A 21,810-nucleotide genomic window follows, 5' to 3' on the forward strand; every position below is an offset into this window, starting at 1 on the left:
TTAATTCTATGATTCAACATGTCTAAAAGAAATAACATTCATTTTTAGAATTCGATGGCAGGGTAGAATAAAACTCCTTGAGATGCAGAATAACATGCTTTCACTTTCTGGTGACCTTCAAAGCAGCACAAAACCAGATTTGAAGACAATAGAATCTCAGAGGTTTACCAAACAATTTCTTCGATCTCATGCTTTGTGTTTGTGTTTTGTCATGCACCATCAGCTGTGGGACCTTACATAGAAAGGTGTGTGTTTTCCAGATCAAGTCCAATCAACAGAATTTATCACAAGTAGTAAGCTGTGGTAACAACAAATAAATTACAACCACAGCGTTGTGAATGATACCCGGATGCACTGTATACAAGAAAAAAGTCCCCCACTCACCATGTTTCTGAAGTGAGCACTGAGAGTGCCTGTAGTCTGGTGGTACTCCATCACACAGTTATTGTTAAGAATTTCTCCACTGCTCTCACTGGAACAAAAAGACAATTAGTGAGTAAATTGACTCTTCTGTCGAATCTGATGGACTCGTGTGCTAAGAATTGCATTGCTTCTAATCTTCCACCCCTCTGGCTTCTTAGAATGACGTTTTTCCTGTATAATTGGAATATGTAGCTACCACCAAGACCATCTTATCTACTTTGGACCAGTGAACAAACATCTTTGAGCATGTTGTTTACAACAGATGATACAGACCAGATGATGATTCAACTGTTTAATGGATTCCCCATTTTTGCCACTAGCTGCCAAGCTGACCAGGTGATGTGGAGGATTTCTTTAAGTTAGGATGAATGTGGAGTGAGACTGTGAAAGAGGTTAAAAATGGATTCTGTATCTACACCACAGATTCCTCAGAGCGACTGTTCAGGTTCCAGGCATGTCTCAATGCTAAGCTGTGAAAAGAGGCTTCAACAGAAATATCGTTCTCAACAAGCTCTCATTTATTGATCTCTGTGGGAAACGTCTTGCATAGCCTCGAGAAACCCCACATGTGATCTGTGTTATCTCTGATTTATAATTACCAAATAAATAACACACAGCAATGTTTTTTATGTTTTTAACTTTGCATCGGCAGAGAAAAAGAGCGCTGTAAACTTACTTCCTTGTGTTTTCATTTTTCAGCAATGCCTTGGCTTGCTGCTCGCTAATTATGGTTGCTTTGACCTGTGGAGGGTTCATGTGAACGTTCAATTTCCCTCCCACTAGGAGGCGTACTGTGGCAGCAAACTTGGTTTGGGTCTTCAGAACCTGGGGTGGCTGTTTCTCAATGATGAAGGTGCTGTAAACACAGAATAGAAGGTCACACAAGGAGGTAAAAGCAGAACTAACCGGTGTTTATTTATGTGGTCACCTGTAACACAGTTTACACCATGTTAAAATGAAATTTTATAGAGTTTAGAACATATTTCTGCTTCCAACACAATGAATTCTGCATATTTTTGACTACTTAATTGGATGTTCAAAAACTATGAATGTTTAATCTTGTTATTTTTTTCTTTTGCCTTTTAAGGGCATCAGTATTATGTATTTTTCAGGCATATAGTGCCATTTTATAGCACAATCAAGTAACTATGTTACCTTTGTTAAGGAAATATGATTATTTTAGTGCTTAATACAGTTAATCTTAAAAGATATATGGAACACTCTTATTTTGAACAGGTTTGTGTTAAGCATTTAAAAAATTAAACCAGATGGGTAAGCATTCAGAGACACAGGAACCAAATGCAGATTAAGGGAGATCTCTCAATGGGACCCCCACTGTGAGGCCAGGCCACAGGCGAAGCCATAAAATTAGCATTTTCCTTGGGAGACAGAGACGTTAGATTTCTCAGGTATCTGTGAGGTCTTATCTCAGGATCGTTCTTTCTGTACTCAGAATGACCGTGGGAGCCACGGGGGGTCGGGGCCAGCTATCTGCTCTTTTGTTTCGGTAGAAGGCAGATGGTCCTTTGATCTTGGCCGTAGATTGAGGGGAGTTACAAGTTTTTCTGGGAGCTTCCAGTTGGCCAAAAAGGGGAACGCCTAGAATGCATAAATTAAATAGAGAAACACCTCTTTACTATATGATTTCGTGTTGGGAGAGAAAATCCAGAGTTGTTGCCACTTTTTTGCTTTTTGCCTTGGCTCTCTCTCCAAAGACGTCTTTGCTTTTTGTTTGTCCTTGTTTCGTGTTTGTCTGTCTCCCCTTGTGTGTCTTTATTTTTATGAGAAAAATGCATATCTCTGTTCCTCTGCAGCTTTGTTGTTGATTGCTTTGTATGAGATTAAACTCTGTGATCTGTGACGTCAACACGCTTTGTTGTTGCTTTCACTTTAACACGACGCCGCCACTCGCCGAGGATCCGGGAAAAATTAAAGAGGAAAAGAGCCAAACGTTTTGTCCAAAGTTAGCAGTAAATTATCCTCTTTTTTTTTACACCTTCAATTGAGATAAAAATGCTCTCTATATCAAACATGACTAAAAAGAATTTGACTTTACAACGTAACACCTTGAAATTGGGCCTCTGTCTTGTTTTTTTTACCCCTCCAGGGGGTCTTTTGTGAGCTCTAGTGTTCCTTATATGAAAATAGGCTGACAGGAAACGGGGAAGACATGTGGCAAATATTGTCGGGTCCGGGAGTCGAACCTGCGACGGCCGCGTCAAGGACTCAAGGCCGCCAACATGGGTCACGCTATCCCCTACGCCACCACGGCACGCCCCGGCCTCCGTCTTTTTAAGAAGCTCCTGCTCTTTCTGACACTTTGTCTTCAGCACTTCATCCCAGCAATGCTTCTCCATTAAGCTTTTAACAATGTTTTTACCAGTGTTGCACTGAAAAGTAGCTCATATAATGAACTCAACTGATGCGCAGCTCCACCAAGTGTTTGCTAATTGCTGCTGACTAGTCTGAAGGAGCTCAGTGGAGAGTTGTCTGTGAGGCAAAAACTCTAATTGGAAACTGTCAAGGAAAAGGCTGCGCTCAGTTCCCCCAAGTATTTAAGCACCTTGAATGGATGTCACAGGATTCTTCAAACATGCATGAATGAATCAAAGCAACATTCTAGGTATGTTTTTGATGGCGGAATAACGGAATAATATGATGTAAAGAAATAAGTCAATTTTACGTAACACTGCCTCTTTAAAAAATGTCTTCCACAGCAGCTGTAATTACTTATTTTAATCCCAATTTCAATTATCTATGTAATTTTAATAATAAAGTTTATCCATGGCCACCTGCATATCTTCATTCTATACAAATTTTGTTTAAATAAGTTTTTTAAAATCCTCCTCCTTTCATTCAGTCATGCAGGCAAATCTTAATATCTCTGGTTTAATAATAAAACACAATTGTAGTTTCTTTTAAGCAGGTTTAAACCTTTAAATGACCGTGGGCACAACGATGCGAATTAAAGGTAGGTCATGCTAAAAATACTGCTTCGGTTGAAATATTCTTTTGAAATATTTCTGTCAACATTATTCATTTATGTAGTAACACACAAACACGTAAAGCAAAAAGGCAGACAGAATACGATACAACCAACAGCATAATCCTGCAAGCCCAGAGGGAGTGTGAGTAAAATTATTATGTTGTTATGAGACTCAAAGGCTTCTGATGTGCAGCTGAGGTGAGTGGCGTTGGGAACACAGTTCTCTCCTTTTGACAGTGTGAAACCTCAGAAGACTTTAAGAGACTCTAAAGAGGATGTTGCCCAAGAAACAATGCATTACTGTCTGGTCACAGGCTTGTCTGTAGCCTGTCATAAATTGCTGTGACAATGACACGACTTCTCTGTGTGTTATCAGTACCTGTGGGGACTATCTTATGAGGCAGCGTGAGAGGGTGCTGTCAAAAACTTTAGCGCACTCCTGCTCAGATATGGTGAAAGGCGAAAAGCATCCTGGCAGATGGGCCTTTGGGGACTACAATAATGGACTGAAACAAGTTGCATGTGTCCTTTCTTTCACAATGTCTGCTTCATGTCTCAGTAGACCTCTTTAGGTGGGTTCATCTTCCATCCTCTATCTCAAGCTACTCTAATGGACCAGTGATGACTCTTTCAGACTGCAACACTGTTCAAGTACGATGTATAATGATAAGAAAAAAACATTTACAGTGCTGTGAAAAGCTGCTTTACTTATTACAGATTACTTCTGTTTTTTGCTATTTTTGTGACACTTAAATATGTCAGGCCATTAAACCAGTTTTTATGTCAGACAAAGAAGCAGACGTGTGCAAGTAGAAAAAGAAGATTTTAAATGATGACTTCCAGTCCAAACCGACCTGGCCGTGAGTGAAAATATAATAACCTCCTTCGCTAAAACATTTCAAAGCTGGAGTTAGCTTTTGGTAGCCACAGCCTGGCAGAGTCAGGAAATCAATTAAACAGAACCTGCTTGATTACATGAAGTAGGCTAAATAAAGAGAGACAACAAAAAGGCAAATATCCAAGCTAAATAAATTCAACAACAGACGAAAAACAAAAAGGTGGAAAGAGAGAAAAGAATATTTCCTGCTCTAGCAGACAACAGTGATAGTAATTTTCCACAAAATGGAAAAAGCATGGGACAGTGACAGATATTCCTTGGAGTGGCTGTCCAAGGACTGGTTTCAAGAGTTCACTGATGACTTATCCAGGAGGTCATAAAAGACCCAGAACAACATCTAAAGCAGTTTAATCAGCTAAGGCCAGTGTTTAGGATCTGACATTAACAAAACAAAACTGGGGAAACTTTGGCTTCCATGAGAAAATTCTAAGGCCAAAACCTCTGGTGATCAAAACGAAACCACAAGGACTTCTCTCACATTTGCAAAAAAAAATAAAAAATCCCTAAATGATCCCCAAGACCTTTCTATGATTCCACAAACTAATTGTGGACTGACAAGACATGAGAGAAACATATTGAAGGTGTGTGTCCAGTTACATACAAATATTGTGGTGGTAGAGATCTGTGACTGATATGCAGCCTGGACAACTTAGCGTAATTTAATTCTGTTGAGAAGAAAATGTCACACCATTTCAGTGTGTGACCTTAAAATCAAGATCACAGAGTTTATGCAATTCCATCCAAGAATAACTAAAAAAAAAACTTCAAATGTGGGTAAATAAAAAAAAAATCTGCATAGAAGAGTGGGCCAAAATTCCAACACAACAAAATAAAGGCAAACACTTGATGGCCGCCTAGGGAGAAACTACTGGCTATTAGTTTCAGGAAGGAACAACTTCATCAGATGGGGCCACTTAGTAATTTAAATAATTAAAATCCACCTGTTGTATTTACTCATCTTATCTTTGTTTGTTGTCAGAATGCTAAAATTACAGAAAAGCAATCACAGAAGAAATGTGCATGGGGGCAAATACTTAGAGGAAGTTTAAAAGCGCACACACCTGGTGACCAAAGCTGAGATGATATCCGTGATAGTGCTGTTGAGTTCATTGAGTAGCTCTTCGATAGGTCCTGGAATGGGCAGCTGTTGCCTAAGGTGCTCTGCCCTCCGAATCTGCTGCCTGTTTTGCCAAATAGTCTCAGCGAGCTTCTCACACCTGACATAAAAACATGCACACAAAAAATCCGCACATTAGAAATACGTCTATTAATATTTTTTAAATCACAACCGAAATATGTGCTTAAATTCTGCTTAATAAAATGAGCTTAAAGTATATAGAAAGCTTTTTCAGCATAAAATAAAGAGTAAGTAAACAATAAGAATATCAAAGATTAAAAAGGCAATGAGTAGGAAATAGCAGTCTGTGTATATGTATGCATTTCTCTTATTAAAAGCTTCAGATAAACCCACAAGAAGCCTGCTGGAGCCTAATAAACCCATAATTTCATGCTGTGTGAGGAGTTCTAGTGGTTGTGTTCTCAGCAGGAGATGGAAAAAAACCCCACCAGGACTGAAGGATGTCCAAGCCCCCCTCCGGCGGGCCCCCATTGCCTGCCAGCTGTTGCCGTCTCTTCCACTGGATCAACTCGTCATCCAGAATGATTGTCTGCTGCTTTCGCAACAGCTGCAGTGTTTTCTGGTGCTTCTCTGCCAGGTCCTGCAGAGAAAACGGTCAAAACAAGCGCAAACTATCACAATACAATTTTAGTGATCATAGCGATGGACTGTGAGCACTAAAATTTAGTAGCATTTGATGCAAAAAAAAATCTAAATCATATGCTTTACAAATGTGTTACCAAAACAAACAACATGAAGTGTTTTTACTGAGGTTTCTCACCAGGCGGTATTTCTGTAGTGTGTTGGCTTCTCTTGTCAGCCATGCCTCCACAGTAGCTCTCTTGCTGAGAAGGGCAGGCTCCCTTAGCTGCCGGTCAGAAGGGGGCAGAGTGGCAAGGCTGGACAGCTGAGCTGTAGAGGGTGTGGACAAGTTAAAGACTGATCAAAACAGAGGAGGTAGAAAGTCTTTAACTTGTGCAAATACTGAATATGTTTTACCCTCTGGCCCATAATAGTTAACTCAAAAGAAATCCCTTTAGGGTAGTACAGACTTTAAAAACTTCCATTGTGTGCTGACTCTTGTAGAAGAAGAAAAAAGAAAAAGCTGTTATGAAATATGTTATGAAAACTTTTTTTTACCCCCCTCACTGTCTGGCATTAAAAAACCTAAATGTTTCCAATCTTTATCAATTTAGAATTATGGAAAGTAGATCTATTTACAAAAAGGTTAAATTAATAATATATATATTTTTACTGACATACATGCATTCTATTTAATTCAATTATTTGCTAATTATTTTATCTGATTATCAAAGTGCCCAACAGTCCTTCACAGATGAGACACTATTCTCAGGCAGCAAACATCATCAATTTTCCTTCTATAAAAATGGTTATTATTGATAACAAACTTCACTTTTATCAGACAAGAGGAAATGTGACTGAAAGTTAAAGAGCTTCTGCAAACTGAATTTGTATACTGCTTCTGGGGTAATGGCTTCTTTGTTACCTGAGCGGCCTTTCAAGCCATGTTGGTACAGGACTTGCTTTAACTGGACGTGGTGCAGCAGTAGATCAGGTGCCCCACATATGGAGGCTATTAGTCTTTGCTGAAGCAGTCGATGGTTTCCATTTCAGAGCTGAGGACCTTTGCTACATGTCTACCTCTCTTCTCTCTTTTCCCATTTCCTGTCTGGTTATTTTGAAATGAAGGCCACTAGTGCGACAGTTGCTTACTAAAATGTGACATCATCATCTGGGTTTTTCCATCTTGTTTAAATGCATAGGAATCTCTGTGTATGCACACTGCTGCTGATTTTGAACAAATGCATTCTGGCATTTAGCAAACAGAACCAATTTTAGTAATCCAAACTGACCAAAACAGGACGCACTTCAATTAACCAAATGTTTATAAAAGCCACACACCACGCCACCTAAACATGTTTCACCTTTATAGATTTCTTTACTAATTACCCACCCTGTAGCTGCTCATTGCAAATGTTAGTAAGTCAAATAATTAATTTAGAGCAACAGCAAGATTGACATGCGTGCCCTCCGGTCTCACCCTGAATGCGAAGGCTTTCTTGGTACTGGATGATAAAGTACTCCTGGTTGTGCTGGAGCTTGCGAAGGTCATTCTCAGTGTCTTGTGTGAGCAGGCGAAGCTCCTCAAAGACTTGGTTGATCTGCTGGTACTTCTGAGACATGCTGTCCATCATCCCACCCACCGGAGAGCTTGACTAAATAAAATGTGAAAAACGTAGAGATGGAGGAATGAGAAAGACAAACATCTGTCCACGTGGAAGACTGGATCGTTTATTTGGATTGCTAATACAAATGGGTAGCTACTGGTGAGCTGTTATTTTAGAGGCCTCAGGGTGGGATGCTGGCTGCTTTATGTTGCTGTTAGTGTATTTGACGACAAACTCCCCAGCGACTAAAAGCAAATACTGTGGAGACACAGAAAACCGACATGGAAAAAAAAAAAAAATGGATGTGGGCTCACTGGTAGACTATGAGTGCACCATGGTGCCATGAAGGTTCAGGCTAAACAGCATGAAATTAATTCGGTCAAAGTCAATTTCGCAAATAGAAAAAAACATGTTGTGACTGAAAATCAATTCAGAACAGGACTTAGTGGGAGTCAGATGTTTCACGCACTGCTGGTTTCAGGGTTTTAGAACTCAGGGTCATTGTGTACACTGAAAAAGCAGCAGTTCATATGGCATTAAAATGGAGTCAGCTATAAAACTGAAAAGACCCTAATGTGCTAATGAATCACTTTTACAACGTAATAAACGGGCTAACATTTGGTGGACAAACAACAGAAAAAGAGCCGTTTTCCAATTACCCAATTTCTGGACCATTATGTAATTTAGGCTTCACTTAGTAATGTTAGACTTGATCCAGGATTTGGCATTATCATTGGATGGATGCGTGTTGGGGTGTGTGTGTGTGTGTGTGTGCAGGCGACATACTGCAAATGCCACCTGCATCAAACTTACATTTGTAGCCTCTCTGATGAGCCTCTGCTCTGTGTAGAGGATGTGTTTGATACACCGAACCAGCTCCAGAGGACAGCGGTCATACGTGCTCTGAAAGAAAAGGAGAGCATGAACCATGTTAAGACCAATTTAGTATCGTCAGAGAAGCTTGTTAAGATCTGGAGTGAATGCTGGAGACATGCTAAAATCAATTAGCACACCTCAGTGACGGAAATCACAACTTTCCATAAAGATAAGAGAATACTGTGATACTTTCATGGTGATGAATAATTTGTGAAATTGCATTTTTTTAACTTAAAATAAACATCTAAAAGTAAACAGACTAAAATCTACTGTATTAAATATGAGCACAGCGTCACGGTTAATAAGTTATTCCATCTGTATTTCCATGCCAGATTTCAGGCTTGGGAAGAAGCTAGTCACAGGAATATTTCTGTGAGCAGGGAGTTTGATCATAAATAGCAGTGTTGGTTGGTTACCGTAGCTGACTTGGGCTGTTCTCTTGTTTTCCTCCATGAGGATACAACCTGTTCTCAAAACACTCACCGTGTTGTGTGCTCTTTCTAAGAAACACTACAAGAAAGGAAACGGAGCTGAACACTTGTGCCTTCTAAACATCTATCCTGTTTCAATGTAAGCAACTCTAATATTTTGCTGAAAACATAACCTGGCACCTTGTTGACTTCATTTTTTTTTACTCACAGGAGATCACATATATTTTCATTAACTAAAACAATTTTAAAATTAAAATAATAATAATAATAACAATAATAATAATATATCAATAACAATAATAATAATAATGGTATATTATTATTAATAATAACTTCTTCTTCTTATTATTATTATTGTTATTATTATTATTATTAGTTCATTAGTAGCTATTGTACTGCTTCAACTGGCTCACTTCATATGACCTCTTTCATGTGAATGAAAACATCTAAGTTATGAAAAAGCTTTTAGAAAAAGACATCTATACATCCAGCTAAATAAAATAAACAACTAGCAACCTAAAACTTTGCCCATCTTTCCTGTTTTTGAATTATAAGACCTGTATAGGCTGATTTGTACTGATGAAAGTCAAGATGATGATGATGATGATGATGATGAGGATGAAAGTTATGCTGAAAGTGTGACAAATTTGTTGTCTGATCCATTATGGTACAACAAGGCAGAATCAGCGGTCTTCAGCGTCTAAGGCTTTCGTTAACTGTCTCTGTAGACAGTATAACTACATTAGTACAGTTTATTTGTTGTTATGAAACCTCACTCAGCTTCCATGGCTAATATTAGCATTTATTATTATGTACACGTCTGCATAAAAATTCTATTCAGTCTTTTTTTTTGTGCTTTTTAAACTTGCTTCAATGAACTTTCCTCGAATTTTTGAAAATAGTGTTTAGGAATAGCATTTCCTTCAGAAAGAGCACAAGCAGAGGAAAAAGAACTTACAAGTCTAAAAATGTCAAAAGAAGATGATCAGAACTGAAAGACACATTTTGGAGAAAAAAAATAAGGGAGAAAATTTAGCAAAGACCTCACAGAAGATCTGTAAGGCACATTATCCTTCAGCTGATCATTATTTGATGTCATGTTTTCAGCTCACACTTCTTGCAGAATCGTGTTGATGCCAAAACACTATTTTATGTGAGTCACAATAAAACCCAACTTAAAACCTCTCCTTTGGTAAGTTGCATGTTAATGTGTAGACACAAATACTGGATCATTAATTGAGTTTAAGAGTCTTTTTTTATGCCTAAATGGTTTACATGTCAGGGGTAATTGATTTAACAAGCACAAGCAAAATTGTGAAGTAGTGCAATATTAAGAAAAACAAATGACAACCTTTGATAAGACCTCCAGAAAACCCAGAGGATATTTGACATCAAAATATATAAAAACTCTGGGTTCTTTTAAAGCATAAAAAATAGGAGTGACTCAATAGATAAACAAAAATAAAACCTAAAATTACCTTGAGTTGGTTAGCGTAGTGACCCAGTTTGATTTTAAGAAGGAAACCATCTTCTCCAACCTGGTGCTCAGCCTTGTTTTGCAGCTCTTGTATCAGACTGTCCAAGAGGCGTTTAGCCTTGAACTCTTCCTGTGGGTTCTCCAGGTCTATAGCATCCCTAACAACACACATACATGCACACAAAAGATATGTGAAATTCATGCGCATGTACCAATGGCAGAAGGACTCCTGAAGCCTTGAACGGAAACAAAACTCACCAGAGCTGGCTCTCTATCCACTGGGATAGATAATGACGCACTTCAATGGGGAAGTGCTGGCCGTACAGTGACTGCATCTGGTGAAGAGCATCTCCCTGAAGCTGCTGGGCCTGGATCCACACTGCCATCATCAACACCCTGAAGCTGCAAAGGAATCAGCTAATTAGCACAGTCAATGACAAAGCTTAAAGCTGAGGTCAAACAAAGCAGATTGTCTAAACACTGTCTAATTGTGTTTGACAATTAGACAGTTTGCAAAGATAACAGTGAATGACTCCTGAAGAAGTCGGCATAATAAGCAACCAATGTTGGATTTCTACTTTCTTTGATACTTTTGCAATAAAGAGTGGTATGTCTGTACATTAATACAACCTATTTGTTTTCTGAAACAAACAAAAAAAACATACAGAAATTTGCAATGCTTTGCAGTCATGCTTTTGACCGCAACACGTAACTTAGAACTGAGTAAGGCTTTAAAATGATACACTGTAAGTCTATACAGTTAGCTTTACAAGATGTCAAGTTAAAATATAAAACTTTAAATCTTTTTGATGAGGTAAATGACACTGAATAGTCTTTTGGCCTAAATACATTTAGATTTGCCGAGGCTTTTAGGGACCTACTGATTCAGTGTTCCTAAAACCAAACTAAAAGCAGAGGCTTTTAGTTTGGTTCCAAACCATACTCCACTGGTTTGGAACCAGCTCCCTGAAAACCTGAGATGTGCAGAAACTGTTGGCCCCTTCAAAACATGACTGAAAATATTATTATTCAGTGCAACTTTTCTATGAAAGTTAAATAATATTTTAAAGTTCATTCTAACAATGTCTGACATAGTATTTCATTTAAATTTGCTTACATTTGTCTTAGTCTTTAAACAGATCGCTGGTGTTTAATGTGCAATATCATTGTAATTGTATGTCATGCCTTTTTCATAGTTTGGCTGGTTCTGCAACTTATAGTCATTAATATTTTTTTCTCTTTATGAAGCATTTTTAGAATGATGCGCTAAAACTTAATTCATACGGGATGTTATTAACCAAGGTCTACTGAAAGCTAGAGCTGGAGTAACAAGTCCACTGCGCTCCACAATCTGAAACTGCAGCTGCAATTTCCATACTGTGTCTGTGATCTGTTGTTCAGATGAGACATTGTCTACTAACCAATATAATTCTGGAGGGATGCACAAGAGGCACCACCTGTGGAGTGCAAACTATGGACAAAGTCACTGATTTAACTGTAACCCAGTTTTTGAATTATAAGCTTATAATTATATGTACCTATGACTTCAAGATAGAGCATAAAAAGGGCAAGCAGCAGTAGACATCATCAACACATTGCTTGGTGTTGATGCATGCTGTTCCTGTTCCCCGGTTCTGAGAGGAAAATAATAATAATAATTGTGCTTTTTGAGTTTCACCATTCAAATCCACAGGATACATTCAGAAAAGTACAGGGTTGTAGTGCATGAGCTTATTTTTCTTATTTCAAGCATGGCTGCTCCCACACTCACTTAAACTTTATCTTTAGTGTAACTGTCACAGAACTTTAAACTTTGTTGTTCTAAACAAATTATTTCCTCACTCTTTAACCTGCTGAAAATGGCAAAATACAACAATGAGCCGTGCATGAACATCACCTTGCTCAAAGAACAAAACCATGAATTCACAACAAATTATGGTATTACTTTATTCTGGCCCCCCCAAAATATTTCGGCCCCATAAAAGAATTTCAGCCCCCACAATTTTTTTTTTTTTTTTACTATATTACTAATTAAAAATAAATTTGGATTTTTTTTGTAGAATTTAACATTTTTTAATAACTTCAATTCAAAATTTAAAAAAATAATTAGTTTTTTATCATTTTGAATCCACAAAATACTTTTTTGGGGCCAGAATAAAGCATTGCCCAAATTGCAAATCAGTGTGACTCCTGCTGTTGTTTTTGGGAGACCAGTTCAGATAGGCGTGGCTTCCCCTTGGCAAGTGCTACTCTCATGTCATTCACAGCAAAGCCTGTTCCTTTTCTTGTTTTATTGCTCAACATATTTAGTAAGGATTAAAATATTAAGAAAGAAACTACATGACGAACAGCTATGACAGCCGTTGACTGTGCGCACTAAATTCCCTGCAGCACTGATTGGTCAAGCAATGTAACGTGATCCTCTGCAGCAAGCGATGGCCAAGCGGGGCGCGTCATCACGACTTTACATAAGTGTGTCTTTGCCTCCGTGGCAGAGGCTCCGCCGAACCCCTGAGACCGACTCATCGTTCCCCTAGGGTTCAATAGAACCCAGGTTAGGAACCACTGCTCCAGATCAACATCAAGATTCGGAGACATTTGATTACACACAGGTCCATGCAGACCAGGAGGAAAGTTTGAGACTTAAATTTCTGGCCTCAACAGGCGAATCATTTAAGATTTAAGTTCAATCATTTGATTTTATTGTTTTTATGTATACTAAGGTCACAGTTAGTGGTTCTTGTTTCTGTGGAGAAAAACATATATATTCATCTGCTTGATGTGTGATGACACGTCATTATCATTTTAAAAATTGACGGGTAAAAATAAATTATGACTGTTTTTTTTTTTTTTTAAGTCAGTAACAATGATGGACATGAGAGAGTCTAGAACAACTTCTTCCCTTTAGTCAAAGACTTCTTCAGAAATCAAAAGTAAGTGCCTGTAGGTCACTGTCCTGTTATTGGTCTAAATATGACCCTTACTATGCAAAAGGAAAGCTGCTATCAAGTCTTTTCCAGTCAACTTACGATTCTTGACCACTTGCCTCCCAGAAATCTGGTGACATCAGTTGATTACTGTATTTGTCTGCCACTTCCAAGAGGTTTTGTCACTGTGCCTTTAACTTTAACCTTTTGAAGTACGATTCCAATTGTATGTCAATCCAGTTCAGGGTATTTGCTTTCTTTTTGTTTACTCCTTTTTGACACTTTGAGAATTCATTTGATTCAGCTATATTTTTAACAAGCAACAAATTACCACACATTTAAGGTGTTCCATCTGAAGAACACCTGATGCAACTAGTGAAGCCTTTGACTGGTTGCATGAAGTGGGACCGAGACCATGCCAGATTGGCAACTATGTCCAAACTAGAGATAGTAATTCTCTATTCATGGAGATTTGACTAAAATCGCAACGCGAATGACAAAACTTCCTGAGGAGCAAAAACGTCCTCAAATTTGTTTTGTTTTTCCATCTTAAACCATAGCAGCAAGCTCCTGATAACTCTGAAGGATGCCTACTTTCACTCTGAACAAGGCTTAAACATGTTCTTCAGTTATCCTTAGGTTAAAAGCTTTTGTGTTGGGTCAATGCCACTTGTTTCCAGTCAACACACCCACTCAGCTTTCTCAAAAGTGGCTCAGTCACTGTCAGTAAAAGGCAAAGAGAAATGAGTATGCGGGAAGTTTGTGGTGTACATTTGTCATGTTTGTGTGTGCATGAGTGTATTTGTAGGTGTTTGTGGTGTCAGTGGTTCTGCTTGACAACGTGTGCATCTTTTGTGTATCTGTGCATGCCTAATTCACACAAAAAGACCTACACATAGCTTCTTTACTACAACACAACAACCAAACAAAAAGGGAAGTTCACCCTCCCCAGTGATATGATCCTGTGTCTCTCGCACGTCTCTTTCACTTTTGTTTCTCAGCAGCTTGTTTCCGAAATCTTAACTTCCATTTATACACTCCTTGGTAGTTTTTGCAACTTTCTTCTTCTTTAAACACAATTCTTTTTAAGGACTCAAATAAGTCAATAATCAAGAGATTCAGTTACGAAAAATGTTGCACATGGTTGCTAATAATGTCTGAAAAAAGCTGCTTTACTGCCGATAACAAAACAACTTTGTTCTATAAAGAACATCTCATGACTTCAACACATGACTTTCTGTCATATGTTGAATGAGTTTAGCCAGTTGGAAAATAAATTAATTTAACATAAAACTCAAAACTCTGTTCTTCATCTCATGTGACCTTTTGAAAGATGTATGCCGTGTCGCAATTTACCCCTCAAATGGCAGCTGGGCCTATTATATGTGCTAATCAATTTCTACTAAGGGCAATTCAAAGCACCCTCCACAATTATTGATAACCCTGGTAAAGATGTGCACAAAAGCCTTAAAATAGATGGTTGTTATGGAGATCTGGTGACCCTAAGAAGGCATGCTTTGCTGCAGTTCTGTAACAGTGAGCTTTGGAGTTTCAACCTCCTGAATTTAAACTTGGCTCGTCCTCTCGCCTGGTGTGTCCTGGTCTCCAATATTATTAGTTTTTCATAATTGCTTTAGATATGTGCAACTTTAGCTGCATTTATTTCATAGAAACTATTAAAAGGGGGTGGATGATTGTTTAAAATCAACATTTCTTAAAGATGAATACATGATTTCAACTTTTATTTTTAGCACATTTTTATTTTTAGTATGCCTCACTTACTGTTGTTTTTATCTACATTCTTCAATCTAAGATAAATGCATTACAACAAGCACATTTATTTCAAGTCTTTTTCCACATCCTTATCATGGGCACCAACAGGCTTAGAGGTCACTGCACATCCTTAGGTGCTATCTCTAGCACCTAATGCTCAAATCTTAGCATTTGTATCACCTTGAATATAATGATGAAAGACTTTTATTAAAGGTTAATTTCTAGAGACCAGAGATGTTTGCGCTGCTGAAGTATTCAGGATTTCTATGTGAAGCTCACCTCTTAATAGGTTTTTTTTTATGAAATGCATAGTAGTTGGTTGGTTTATGCTTTTTTTTTTAACGGCACTAATGAAGCAGAAAAGTCAAACGACATGAGGAATGGCTATAAGCTTTAAAAAAGCAACACACTATGCCCCTGATCTAAAGAAATTCAAGAACAGTTGAGATACAAAGTCACACGTGAGTCCAAAAAGCTTTACTTGGCTATTTCTAAGACTTTGGGACAGTAGTGATCCTTCCCAGAAATGTCTGATGTACCAAAATGACTCCAAGGACATATAACTTGACTGAGATGTTTGAAAACCAATTTAGGTTTTTGGAAACCTTACACAGTTCCTCTATAGTGACGTAAGGAGCAACATAATTCACTTTTGTATTTCTATAATAAGTGAAATAACTATCAACTGTATTTTACGTTTACTCAGGTTATCTTTGTCTGATCATAAAATGTGTTTGCCAGTCTGAAACCTGACTGTGAAAACAAATCTGTGAGAGAGCAAATACTCTTTCATTTCACTATAGAGTTGTTCCTGTTAACCGTAAAGTCTTTTATCTCTCTCAATTGTTCAAATGAATGAAAACCAAATGATAAAACAATTACTCGATCCCAAAAAGACAAAATAAGTGAAATTCAAATGTGCGACATAGACATTTTATCTGCAAGGGAATCAGCAGCGAGCATCGGCACATGAGCTATCAGCTGATTGGAGGAAGAACCCAACAGGAAGAGCAGAAAACCTTTCTACCAGCTCTTTCTGTGACACCCACTGTGTGTAGCTTTGTTTCTGCACCATCCTTGCATCACACACATATGCCCACAAAGAACTGCAGGGAGTTGAAGCTAAAAGGTTTTGTTGTGCTGCTTTACAAGTCTGCCTGACACTAACAGCTGTTAAAGGTGTAGGCTACTGGGGCTGCTCACCACAAACACTTCCATTCTCACCTCTAACAGGAAAGTAACATCTTTCCCAGCAAAAGTTTCACTATTTCCACGATTTCCAAATACCTCTAAATGAACACGAGACATGCAACGTCCCTATTTTTTTCCCTTCTCACTAGTACAAGATAACTTCTGTAATATGGCATGGATCTAGAGGGGGAAAAAAAACCTTACCTTCAGGTTTGCGCTACCATGTAGCAGCAGGAAACTCTAAAGTGGAGCGCCACTAACCTGAGACAGACAGAAAGTGAGAGAGTGAAAGAGACAGACAACTAGAGAAAGAAAGACAGAAGAGATAGAGAGACCAAATGGAGGAAGTGAGTCAACCTTGGGTGCTTCTGAGGAAGCTGTCTATTTTTCACAGGGAAGAGGACTTCAACAAAAGGCCTGGGGAGGTTAAGAAAAGGGTGAAAGGAAAAGTCCAGTAAATGGATTTCTCTTTATTTCAGTTCTCCATGTCTTGACAATAAGCTAAAATAATTCTGAAAAGCATAAATTATTTTCAAAAAACTAACGCTTCATCAGGCAAATTCATCGAAGTGTTATTATACAGGAATTCAAAAGATGCAGCAATTAAAAAGACATTTGTGGGAAAACAGCAAAAGCCACAACGATGTTAGCGATGGGGACTGAAAACTGTCTTATTTTAAAAGAATGAAACAAAGTAATTCTGAGCAATTACTAGAGAACTTTAATGTGCTTATATGTGGAACTCAAGAATGATTACAATTACTTCAAATATTTATGGATTCACAAGAAAGTATTTCATAATTGCTCTAAAAGGTGTAGTTTATTTTAAAAATTTCTGTAAATTTATATTTATTTTTGGAGTAGTTTCATACAAAGTAGATAAATGTGTGAACTGCATTACACAAATAATATGATTTCCCATGACCTTACTAATGTTGTATTGCAAGCTAATAGTGTCTTGTATTGCATCTTGTCTCCACCCATGGAGGGTTTGATGGGGTTATGTGGTGGTGCAGCCCAACAAATGATGTCTACATCTTTAGGAGAGCTTTAATGAGCTGCCAGATTTATTTATTTACTGAGTCACTCAAATTATGTAATTTTTTGTGTCCTTTACAGGCCTGTGTTAAATCACACACACATTTACCTATGGCCTTCTCCCTCCTACATGTGACATCAATGTCATAAAACTCCTGTGTTGACTTTCATTTTCAACGCGCAACTCCAAGATGAACTACGACTATTGACAACTTTCTGGAGATAACCTTGCTTGCCTTAATATGAAAAGCTGTAACCCTAACCCATACTCATTTGAATAAAATACTGGCAAACTTTTTTTTTTAATAGCTCTAATTCCTATTGAGTAATTCCTCTTCAGAGCAGGCACGCGGTGACAGTGGAAATAAATCACTTCTTTGAACAGGAAGAAATTTACAGAAGCTTAATATGTTACCATAGGTCATGACTGGCCAGTGGCTGAGAGGAAAGGTCACGAAAAAGTTATTTTCCTTAATGGAGAACTCACTGTTAACTGATAATTATGGAAGGTGTGAAGAAAAATGAAGAGGGTACACCGAATTAATAGCAACAGTTCATCTGTGTAAGGTAGATACACAGCTAGAGGCATGGGCAGGCATCCTGCTGGACATATTTTTCATCACAAAGCAAAATGTTTATCTATGCACATGGATGTCTAAAACACAAAATTTAAATTAAAATGTCAACTGGAATCTTCATTTTCTCTTTAGAAATATGTTTCGACAGACCTTAAGGCATTATCATCAGGTTTAGGTTTTCTAGCTACACCAACTTGTCTGAATTTTATTGCTGCAACAACTGAACTTGTGTCACACACAAAAAGCCATAATGATTTGAGGGAGCTGCGTTATCTAAACTACAACCAGACAGAAAGTCGAGTCTCTTATGAAAGACAAAAAAGAGAATCGGACTTTGAAATTTGGGGTCGTCATGACTCAGCCAGCTCTCATTCCTGCCTGGACTCCATAGAGACAGAACATCAGGAAACCATATGCTGATAGAAAACCCCAGACAAATATATGAGCATCTTTATTTTTCTGTCTGGTCCTTTGGATTTGTTCTTTTAACCACATCTGTGACCCCATTTCAGTTAACTCTGTTACTGTGAAAACGGCACTTCGGATAAAACAATATTGTTTCTTTTAAATCACACTTGTCTCAAAAATTTGTAAGGTCTAAAATGCATCTTATGACAATAAAAAAGTAAGCAGTATTTAATGTAAGTTGAACTATTTCCAGTCTGGTAATGCGGGGTCATCAAAAAGTATTCAACCCCCTGTTTTTGCTTTTGTGTCACATTTAAATTATTCCTATTATAGGGAAATTTTTAGACATATAGTGACTCAATTTAGCAAGGGAAACATTTTTTTTTTTTCCAATTACTGTTTTTTCAATAACAGATTTGCCATCCTTGGCAGCAACAACTGCCATGAAACATTTGTGATCATGACTAACAAGACGTTTTTGAAGAAATATTTTCTTTCACCCACATTGCAGGATATCTTTTTTTTTTTTTTTTTAGCATGAACAGTTTAAGGCCACACAAAATTTTCATGCGAAGCCACACTACAACCTTCATTTAGTTAACTCAGAAAATCAGAAGTAGAGTCACTGCTCTATATCATTGTCTTTTTTCATAATCTAGCAAGGTAACGGCTTAAAAGTCAAATTGAATTGATGTATTAGTAACGGCAGGCCATGCAGATCTTATAATAAAGCAGTCCCAGAAAAATACACTATTAGGTACTTTTGGCCCATGCTAGATGGGTCTTTGTGTTCTCTTTGGTAGTTGATGGTGACCTTGAAGCTTCACCCTAAAGATGGAACTTATGCCCAGTGTCTTAGTTAATATTCAACCATGAACACTGACTTTAACTAAGCCAAGTTAGGTCCTCAGAGATCTTCTTTTAAGATGTTCTTCTTACTTTTATAACATCCTGGAAGAGACGTTAATGTGGTCTTGGATTAATTTTGACAGACTGAGCACTCCTGGGAAACGTTCACCACTGTTGCATGTTTTTGTAAGTTTGTGGATAATGGCTCTCATTGTGGTTCATTGGGAGTGAAACCTCTCTGAGGCTGATTCAGTAGATGTCAAAAGCTTTGTTCATCTGTTGTCTTCAGATGGAGTTACATTCTACAGTGTTGATGATCGTTCACCTTCAGGTTGTCAGGCAGGTTCTGTTCATGTTATTTATTAATTGCAGAAGTCTGGCAGAAGTCATGCCTTAGTGTGAATTTCCAAAAGTTAGCTTGTTGTATACCAATGGAGAACATTAGTGGTGGCCTATATCATAACCATAGATACATTAGAGGGGAAAGGGAAACAATTATCAATTGCATTAAGATAAAAGTTTCTTTCAATACCTTACCTTGAATAATAATAGATTCATTTGAGTAAACTGATCAATAAAGACAGTTAAAAGCATATTCTTCTCAGGCCATAGCACTCACAATCACTTACTTCTAGAGTTGCATCAAAAAGCAGCAGAAAAAGGTTTACTGAGGCAGTTAAAGCAATTAGTGAGCCTGAAATTGATGATTGCTAATGTGTTTATCTTCCCGTAACCACACTAAAAGGACAATTAGCTCAGTTTTCAAGAGCAATGGTGCTTAATGAGTGAAAAATGCCTCCTGATCTACTGACAAACGACAAAGTTATTATCAGAGCAAATGATTCACTTCATCATTCCACTGCCTTAGAGGAGTAGGAGATGGGAAATGGATATGTCAGAAATGAAGACAAAAGTCCTGCTATAACCTCATTAGTGACAAGTTTAAGCTTCAGTATTTATGTCAAGGAGGTCCTTATTGTTTTTGATTGCACTGTTTTTTTAATCTTACATGACTCTTAAACAACAATTACATGAAATGGTGTTGTGTACATCTTATAAAAGTACTGTGCTGGTGCAATTTACCAATGCTTCAATAAGGCACTACTTGCAGGAAATATATTTCAAAAAGTGAAAAAAGACCTTCAATCAAAACATGAGCAGTTCTTATTTAAAACACTTAAATTCATCACTGCACCTTTTTCAGGCCCCCTGCAGATGCCCACCAAGTTCGACGCAAATCTAGAAAAGTTAAAAGCAGACATGCAAATAAGATTACCTCACCTTTTACTTTGGCTGGCCCATAAAAGAACTCCAACAATCTCTTTTATCTTTTACAGCCTTCCTTTTGTAAAAGAATGAAATTAACCTTGACAGCTACTTCAAACACATTCTCCCACTGAAACATATTTCTCGTTGTCCAGTAAGAATTACCTGCACACGGTTCTGCCAGTAACTTTTTCCCTTCGTTCTGCTATCATTTTTCTCCTCATCTCTCACACACCAACAACATATGCTGCTGCTGCACCTATCCATTATCCTCATAACACACGGAGCTCATTTTACTCACTTCACGAAATGACAAACAAAAGAAAATCAAAAGAAATTCAACTCAACTTCATCCCCCCCCCCCCCCCTCTTTCGCTTGTGCAAAGTGTTATATTTATGGACTTCGAGTTAAAGCCAATATTCCTCATTCCATCCTTACAATACTGGCAGTGATGCAAGGAACAACTTATTTGAATTTTCTTGGAGCCAATACGCAAAACCAGGCCTTATTTATGAGCAAGGGACTCACTGGATGACAAAGTAAGAGAGTTGAATCCCAACTTGGATTATGCAAGAGTGAAAAACAAACTAATCTAAAATCCATTCTCAAGCAGCTGCAGAGGCTTGTTGTACCGACTCAAAGACATAAAACAAATGACTGCTTACTAAATTCAGACTTCTTCTGATTGCAGAGGGTTTTCTAAAGTCAGGTGACCTTTGTAGATAAGATAGCCTTCAAGTGTGAGTCATTGAAGGCTGATACAGAGATATAACTGTAGAAAAGAGGTCAAATACCAAAACGAATCAGGGTTTTAATGCATCAGCTGTCTGTTCTAAGTTAAAGAACTGGCTACACTAGAAGCAGTCAGCTGATAGAAATTAAAGTGCATCTCAAAATCTCTGTAATATCCTGGTTTCTGTGGTGTAAAAAATTGGATAATAAATCATTAAATGTGTTCTCCAGCTTTGATAGGGTTTACGTCCTACAAAAATAAAGTGAAAACAAAACATTCTGTTTGATGAAGAAAATTTTTTTAGAGAGCTGCAATAGTCTGGCTGTATAAGTATGCACTTTTTCTTTATAAATGCACTGTTTAATGCACTCTTTGATCCAATTTCATGATTCAGTCTTTACTCCTAGAATGAATTATACTAAGTGTGATTAACTTAACATAAATTAAAAAGGTGTTAGTGTGGAGGGGGACAAAATAAAAGTAATAGAAGCAAAAACAGTAGAATAGTGATGTTGCAGGAACTGTACTTTTATTCTAAACTGATGAAAAAATTAGACTCAAACAAGTCAATGAAGCAGTCGGGAAGTTGTCAGTAATACTTAAAGAAGCTGCAGACATTTTTGAGATGCAATTTCAAAATATATGTTGA

General features: G+C 37.7%; 1 protein-coding gene across 2 annotated transcripts in view; it reads right to left on the minus strand.

The window, feature by feature from the left end:
- stat5a (signal transducer and activator of transcription 5a) overlaps window positions 1-21,810 on the minus strand; it is a 59,837-nt gene that overhangs the window by 12,071 nt on the left and 25,956 nt on the right. Inside the window, exons 1-9 of one of the 2 annotated variants that reach the window (XM_032587784.1) lie at window positions 10,656-10,786; window positions 10,399-10,555; window positions 8,427-8,516; window positions 7,487-7,661; window positions 6,206-6,336; window positions 5,874-6,025; window positions 5,369-5,524; window positions 1,100-1,279; window positions 385-472 (exon numbers count right to left, since the gene is read on the minus strand). In XM_032587784.1, the coding sequence (XP_032443675.1) occupies window positions 385-472; window positions 1,100-1,279; window positions 5,369-5,524; window positions 5,874-6,025; window positions 6,206-6,336; window positions 7,487-7,661; window positions 8,427-8,516; window positions 10,399-10,555; window positions 10,656-10,786 (1,260 nt within the window). Of the gene's footprint in view, window positions 1-384; window positions 473-1,099; window positions 1,280-5,368; window positions 5,525-5,873; window positions 6,026-6,205; window positions 6,337-7,486; window positions 7,662-8,426; window positions 8,517-10,398; window positions 10,556-10,655; window positions 10,800-21,810 lie in introns of those variants that run through there. The other variant, XM_032587783.1, reaches the window with a different exon arrangement.

This window comes from Xiphophorus hellerii, chromosome 16 (assembly GCF_003331165.1).
Source record: "Xiphophorus hellerii strain 12219 chromosome 16, Xiphophorus_hellerii-4.1, whole genome shotgun sequence".
Lineage (NCBI taxonomy): Eukaryota > Metazoa > Chordata > Actinopteri > Cyprinodontiformes > Poeciliidae > Xiphophorus > Xiphophorus hellerii.